This window comes from Cyclopterus lumpus, chromosome 12, assembly GCF_009769545.1.
Source record: "Cyclopterus lumpus isolate fCycLum1 chromosome 12, fCycLum1.pri, whole genome shotgun sequence".
NCBI lineage: Eukaryota > Metazoa > Chordata > Actinopteri > Perciformes > Cyclopteridae > Cyclopterus > Cyclopterus lumpus.
The window spans coordinates 2,465,379-2,472,878 of record NC_046977.1 but is presented as its reverse complement, the minus strand read 5'-3'; the positions used below and the strand labels follow the sequence as shown (position 1 = coordinate 2,472,878).

Below are 7,500 nucleotides of genomic sequence, written 5' to 3'. Positions count from 1 at the left end.
GGTAAAGGCCCCCCGTCATTTCAGGCCCCTGGGCCTGTGCCCGAGAAACCCCTTTACTCATCCATCCCGCAGGATTATTTTCTGGATGACTTAATAAGATTTTAACCATAAGATTATAAGACTTAAAACTGAGTGTTTCATAGAGGAGTCGACTAGAGGAGAAGTGAATCCAGGATTATGGACAAGAAGCCGCCTGGAGGAGAACTCACTGCGGGGGGGCGGGGGGGGGAGGGGGGGGGGGGGATCTTCTCATCACAAGTGGAGAGTTTATTGAATTGTGCCAGAAACAGAAGCTTTTGAACACATCTGGAATCAGGTGGGAGCGTTTACAGAGTATTTCTATTCATGAGTCAATAATCAAATCAGCTGGATGTTAATTCATTGTCTTGTACTTCTGATATTTTGTAGTTTAAACAATTAATTGATCAAATAATAGGCAGATTTAGGCCTGAAAAAAAGTGATATTGTTTTCTTCAGATTAACAAGTAATTAATCAAATGAATAGATGATTATCACATAACCAGATGACAGATTATCTGGATTATCGTGTCAGTTTAAAGCCACGACATTTTAAAATGTGATGACAGTATCTTTAAATCTTTATCTTTACTTTAAAACAATCCTTGTTGTTCCCCTTTAAAATAAGACACATTTAAAGCCTCTGAAAACCAATATTTTCTACAAACAACGAACACCCTTTTCGGCCAACGTGAGAGTAGTCTTGGTTATTTTACTTCATGTCTTGTGCTCTTCGGGCCTTCGCGATGAAGCAGATTAGCTGAGTTTAGCGGCTGGCTAGTTAGCTAGCTAGTTAGCTAATTCCACCATGCTTTCGTGCTACGCTAACGTACATAAAATGAGCCGGTGATGGCAATGTGAGGTCAAAATGTGCACCTTTTCAATATGCAAGAGAAACCCACACAATGTGTTCGTATTTTCTTTTTCCTGTAAAAAGTGTTCGTACAACCAATCAATAAATCGTCATCTTCTAACCCTCATTTAATTCAAAAGGGGCGTGACGGCACTTCTGTGCGTCCCTTACCTTCCTGCAGGTACATCACGGCCTGTGCATAGTTCTGCAGCGCGTGGTGTGTCCTTCCCAGGCTCCCGTAGGCCAGAGTTTTAGCGATCAGGTCGCTGGTCTGCGCCGCCACGCTCAGGTGCTGCTCCTGGAACACCACGGCCCGCTCGTACTTGCCCAGGGCTTCGTAGGTGAGCCCCAGGTTCCCGTAGGCTCGGCCCTGGCTCCTCACGCAGCCCGTCTGCTCCGCGATGTCCAGCGCCCTCTGGTGCCACTGCAGGGCCAGATGGACATTTTTATGGAATCGCGATCGTCTCGCCGGCAGTTGGATTGAGAAGATCGATACCCCGCTCGTGTCTGCGCGATAGATGTGAAGCTACAGCCGGTTGGCTTAGCTTAGCATAAAGACTGGAAACAGCTAGCTAGCCCGGCTCTGCAAAATCCACCAACCGTGAAGAAAAATTTTGGTTTTACAGGAAGTCATGTGTCAGAGCCAGGCTAGTAGTTTCCCCGTGAGTCCAGTCTTTATGCTAAGCTAAGCTAAAGCCTGCTGGCTGTAGCTTCATGTTCAACTATCCAACTCTACTGCACTTGTTTTAAACCTACTCTTATAATATTATTAAAATGTACTCGGCGAACACAGACACGAGAGCGGCATCGATCCATTCCTTAAAGCGACAGCTCGTGAAGACGCGTCACGAACCTGTAGCGCCGTCTCGTTGTCGGCCATCAGCTGATAGACGCCTCCGAGTGCATCGCTCGCCTCTGCTTCCAGGGATTTATCCTGACGTTTAAAAGCACGATTCACTACATCTTCCTGTGCATGTCATGTACTTTTCATCATAATAATAATAATAATAATAATAAAAACAGGTGCAAGGTAGAACCCCCTTACCCCCGCCACGCGGGCGATGTTCAGCTGGTGCTCCAGGCAGGAGAGGGACTGCTCGTAGTTGCCCAGCTGGCTGTGCAGAGTGCCCAGCTCCCCGTAAAGCCTGAGCCTTGCCCCCTCCTTCCCCCCCAGCTCGTGGGCAACCACCAGCCGCTTCTCAAAGCACACCAACGCCTGCTGGAGACTCCCAGAGACCTGAAGAGAAGGACGGGGGAAACAAAAAGGACGTGATCATTTTGTTGTTCTTATGAACACCTGCAGGTGGTTGGTTTTTAACGTACGCACTTAACTGTCTTTTCCTTCCATCAAAGCCCTCTAGAGAGAGACCCACGCGGGAATTTAAGCAAGCAAATAAGTTAATAATTTAGATTACAGGCTGTGAAAAATCAGTTCAGTGTCCTTCGAGTGAAAAGAGTAAAAGTAGAAACGTGGAGATGAATCAACGTCCCTCTGGTCCTCGCTCCAGAAGGAACAGAAACCATCATGAAGCTCTTCTGCTGCTGTCGGTGAACGTTCCACTTCCTCCGCCGCAGCTCGTTACCGTTATTGAAACAAATGCTAAATGTTTTTCTTTATTATCAAACGGCCTCTAATTTAAAAAAACGTGCGTGTGAGTGTCGTCCTGGAGAGCGGCTGCATCAAGGTGCATTTACAGCATGAAAAAGACGCATTTCGATGGACTCTTAAGAACGTAGATCACATGACGCGTCTTGCTTGCTGTTTTCTAGTCTAACGGAGAATCCAGTTTCCACATTCAGCATTTATTTAAAGAAGCTGTAATTAATGCATTAATGCTCTGCTCACTCCACCACCGGACGAATACAGTCTCAATGCAGATAATGAAATATGCTAATTGAATTAGTTGGACATTTCGGGATATGCGCATAAGCTACAAATTGATAAACCGGGCTGAACTCAACTGAACTCAGCAGATATTTGGGTAGCCTTTAATTACTTTTGCACAAAACTTTGCTCAGCAAATGACGAAGAATCAAATGTGTATTTAAACCAGTTTGAGTTGTACTTGTATGACATTTAGGATAACATTAATTATGATCTAGCTCCAAGACAGTTAACAACGCTCGTTTTACGCAGGCGGCAACCTCCTGGTCTGAAAAGTGAAGCCCATGCATTATATCCTAAACCTGCATTCTCTCACCTGACCACCAGGGGGCGACTCCTCTGGTTGTATAGAAGTCTATGCTTCAATGTGTTAAAGCTGCATTCTCTCACCTGACCAACAGGGGGCGACTCCTCTGGTTGTATAGAAGTCTAAGCTTCATGTGTTAAAGCTGCCATTCTCTCACCCTGACCACCAGGGCGCGACTCCTCTGGTTGTATAGAAGTCTATGCTTCATGTGTTAAAGCTGCATTCTCTCTCCTGACCACCAGGGGGAGACTCCTCTGGTTGTATAGAAGTCTATGCTTCATGTCTTAAAGCTGCATTCTCTCTCCCTGACCACCAGGGGGGCGACTCCTCTGGTTTTATAGAAGTCTATGCCTTCATGTGTTAAAGCTGCATTCTCTCTCCTGACCACCAGGGGGCGACTCCTCTGGTTGTATAGAAGTCTATGCTTCATGTGTTAAAGCTGCATTCCTCTCTACTGACCACCAGGGGGCGACTCCTCTGGTTGTATAGAAGTCTAAGCTTCATGTGTTAAAGCTGCAATTCTCTCACCTGACCACCAGGGCGCGAACTCCTCTGGTTGTATAGAAGTCTATGCGTCATGTGTTAAAGCTGCATTCTCTCTCCTGACCACCAGGGGGAGACTCCTCTGGTTGTATAGAAGTCTATGCTTCATGTCTTAAAGCTGCATTCTCTCTCCTGACCACCAGGGGGCGACTCCTCTGGTTGTATAGAAGTATGAAGTCCTTTGATCAGTGGACCCTCACAGACTATATAAATATCTCAATATAAATAACCAAGGAATGGACTCATATTTAATGACCACTTCAACACGTAAGGAGTCACCACCTTCACCTTCATCTCTCTCCTTTTTTATCATGCCGGTAAAATCTGAATAACCTGATCTGAACGACTGAATCATGAAGACTCCAACGGATCTATTGATGCAAATCTCGAGCTGCAGCTCCAGACAGAGCGAGGAACCGTCGGCCGGATAATTGAAAAGACAAATTAAATTAGTTCGACAGGCACTTGTTGGCTTTCTTGCAGAGAGCGAGACGAGAGGATCGACACCACTTTGTTCGTCCTTATGGCGGATATGAAGCTACAGAAACAGCTACGCTACGTCATGTCTAAGACTAAAGAAACGAGGCGCTGGTGGATTTGTTTTTAGAGCCAGACTAGCTGCGTCCCTCTGTTTCCAGTCTTTATGCTATGCTAAGCTAACCAGTTGGAGCTTCATACTGCCGTATTTCCCCCTCGTTTTGCCTCCATGTACCTGTGTGCATTGCCGAGTCCTCTGTAGGCCTTCCCCTGGTCCTGGACGTGGTTGAGGCTCTGAGCCACCGTCAGGTACTTCTCGTAGTACTGAATGGCCTCCTCGTGGTCTCCCAGAGCGTCGTAGCAGTCCGCCAGGTTCCCGTAAGCCCGGCCTCGGTCCAGCATGCTCTCGGTCCCACTCAGCTGCTGCAGCATGGCCAGCTGCTGCTCGAAGTAGCCAATGGCCTCCTCGAACACCCCCATGTTCATCTTGGTGATGCCCATGTTCCCGTGGACCTGCGCCTCCAGACAGGCATCCCTGAGGCCCTGCGCCAGGCCCAGCTGGGCCTCGTAGCACTGGAAGGCCGTGGCGTAGTCGCCCAGCGCCATGTGGACGGCCGCCAGGCGGCCGAGGGCGCGGCACTCCCCTTGCTGATCGCCCAGGTCCTTCCGGACGGTCAGTTCCCGGCTGTGGAAGGACAGGGCTGAGTCCAGCTGGCGGAGCAGCCTGACGGAGGCAGAGGAAGAGATGTAAGAAGAACAAGAAGAACAAGAAGAACAATAACAAGAAGAACAATAACAAGAAGAACAAGAACAATAACAAGAAGAACAAGAACAAGAAAAACAAGAACAAGAAGAGAAGAAGAAGAAGAAGAAGAAGAAGAAGAAGAAGAAGAAGAAGAAGAAGAAGAAGAACAAGAAGAACAAGAAGAGAAGAAAAACAATAACAAGAACAAGAAGAACAAGAACAAAAAGAAGAACAAGAACAAGAACAAGAAGAACAAAAACAAGAAGAACAAGAAGAACAAGAGAAGAACAGGAAGAATAACAACAAGAACAACAGGAAGAACAAGAACAACAAGAAGAAGAACAAGAACAAGAACAAGAAGAAGCACACAGTTCTCTGGCGATGTTTAATTACCTGTGAACGGATCCAAGAGCCGAGTAGGCGTCGGCCTCCATCTTCTGGTCGCTGACCTTCTGGGCCAGACTTAACTGCTGCTGGTGGAACCTCAGCGCTCCCGGGAGATCGCCGCGACACACGCAGACGTCGCCCAGGTTCCCGAAGGCCCTGAACACCGCCTGCCGACGAGCACAACCACATGATCAACAACCACAGGACACGGGGGGGGGGGTCTATCTTCATGCAGTAGGCTGAACACAGTAGTGACCTGCGTGTTATCCAAGGCCTGGGCCAGAGAGAGCAGGTATCTCTGGCACTCCTCGGCTTTCTTGTGCTCCCCCAGTGCTTTGTGGGCCAGACCCAGGTTGCAGTAGGCTTTGGCCTGGCCCAGTTTGTCTTGCAGGTCCTTCGCCAAGGCCAGGTCCTGCTCGTAATACCTGGGGGGGTCCAAAGCACGACGCAGAAGTGAATATTAACGGGACGTGCAACACAGGATCGTGTTTAACGTTCTTGTTGTTTTCCTTTTGTTCTGAATGAACATCACGCTGTATTGAAGAAGACTTGAAACTAGAAACTAATGTTTACAATGTTTACTGAGGGAATACATCAAGAGAAGTAGAGTCATTTATATAGACTTCTATACAACCAGAGGAGTCGCCCCCTGGTGGTCAGGAGAGAGAATGCAGCTTTAACACATGAAGCATTGACTTCTATACAACCAGAGGAGTCGCCCCCTGGTGGTCAGGAGAGAGAATGCAGCTTTAACACATGAAGCATTGACTTCTATACAACCAGAGGAGTCGCCCCCTGGTGGTCAGGAGAGAGAATGCAGCTGTAACAACATGAAGTATAGACTTCTATACAACCAGAGGAGTCGCCCCCTGGTGGTCAGGAGAGAGAATGCAGCTTTAACACATGAAGCATTGACTTCTATACAACCAGAGGAGTCGCCCCCTGGTGGTCAGGAGAGAGAATGTAGCTGTAACACATGAAGTATAGACTTCTATACAACCAGAGGAGTCGCCCCCTGGTGGTCAGGAGAGAGAATGCAGCTTTAACACATGAAGCATAGACTTCTATACAACCAGAGGAGTCGCCCCCTGGTGGTCAGGAGAGAGAATGCCGCTTTAACACATGAAGCATAGACTTCTATACAACCAGAGGAGTCGCCCCCTGGTGGTCAGGAGAGAGAATGCAGCTTTAACACATGAAGCATAGACTTCTATACAACCAGAGGAGTCGCCCCCTGGTGGTCAGGAGAGAGAATGCAGCTTTAACACATGAAGCAGAGACTTCTATACAACCAGAGGAGTCGCCCCCTGATGGTCAGGAGAGAGAATGCAGCTTTAACACATGAAGCAGAGACTTCTATACAACCAGAGGAGTCGCCCCCTGGTGGTCAGGAGAGAGAATGCAGCTTTAACACATGAAGCATAGACTTCTATACAACCAGAGGAGAAACGTTTTGACCACTGAATCAAACCCCAACCCTCCTATTTTTTCTTTAATCAAATGGAAATATTTAAGATGCCGTATCAGAACATTTTACATATTTTTTGGGAATCTCCACTACAATTTAAAAAACAGTCTTCTCTTTGACAGAAACATCATAACAAGCTTTAGTTCCATGAGAGGAACCGGGTCTCGGACCTGACGGCGTCTCCGTACTGTCCGAGGCAGTAGTGAGCGTAGCCGAGGTTGTGGCAAACCTTCCCTTCTCCCTCCAGGTCCTGCAGGCCCGGAGCCAGAGCCAGGTACTGCTGGTAGTACGGCAAGGCCTGAGCGTATTCGCCTCTCCAGCTGTGGAAGTTGCCCAAGTTTGCTGCAAAAGAGGAAAACAGAATAAATGAATAAATAAATATAATAAAAATAATATAAAGTATTCTCGCCCTTCCGTCCTTTAGCAGCTTGCCTAGTGCTCTGGCTTCGCTCGGCGTGTCCTGGAGCTCCCGTGCGATGGCGAGGTGGTGGAGGTAGTGCTGCAGGGCCTGGTCGTGAGCGCCCAGCGCCTGGTAGGCCACGGCCAGGTTGCCGTGTGTGGAGGCCTGGGACGGGCGGTCGTTCACCTGGAAACGAACCGCAACAATTAAACGTTAAAAGAGACGTTGATGAACACGAGCGGAGGAAGGGCGCAGTGGGGGAGGGGGAGGGGCTTCACCTCCAGAGAGATCTGAAGCTCCTGGCGGTGGTAGCGGACGGCCTGGTCGTAGATGCCGAGCGCGTGGTGGGCGTTGCCCATGTTGCCGTAGGCCCGGCCCTGGGCTGCGTAGTCGCTCAGCTCCTGGGCGAAGGACAGG

The 7,500-nt window shown here is 48.5% G+C and overlaps 1 protein-coding gene across 1 annotated transcript in view; it reads right to left on the bottom strand.

Moving 5' to 3' along the window:
* The window catches only part of ttc28 (tetratricopeptide repeat domain 28), a 92,195-nt gene that overhangs the window by 14,658 nt on the left and 70,037 nt on the right, over positions 1-7,500 (bottom strand). The window contains 9 exon segments of the mRNA XM_034547684.1: positions 1,043-1,295; positions 1,725-1,805; positions 1,917-2,108; positions 4,309-4,807; positions 5,222-5,382; positions 5,472-5,640; positions 6,854-7,025; positions 7,116-7,269; positions 7,362-7,500. The exon segment at positions 7,362-7,500 is cut by the window's right edge and continues 58 nt beyond it. Of these exon segments, the coding sequence (XP_034403575.1) occupies positions 1,043-1,295; positions 1,725-1,805; positions 1,917-2,108; positions 4,309-4,807; positions 5,222-5,382; positions 5,472-5,640; positions 6,854-7,025; positions 7,116-7,269; positions 7,362-7,500 (1,820 nt within the window).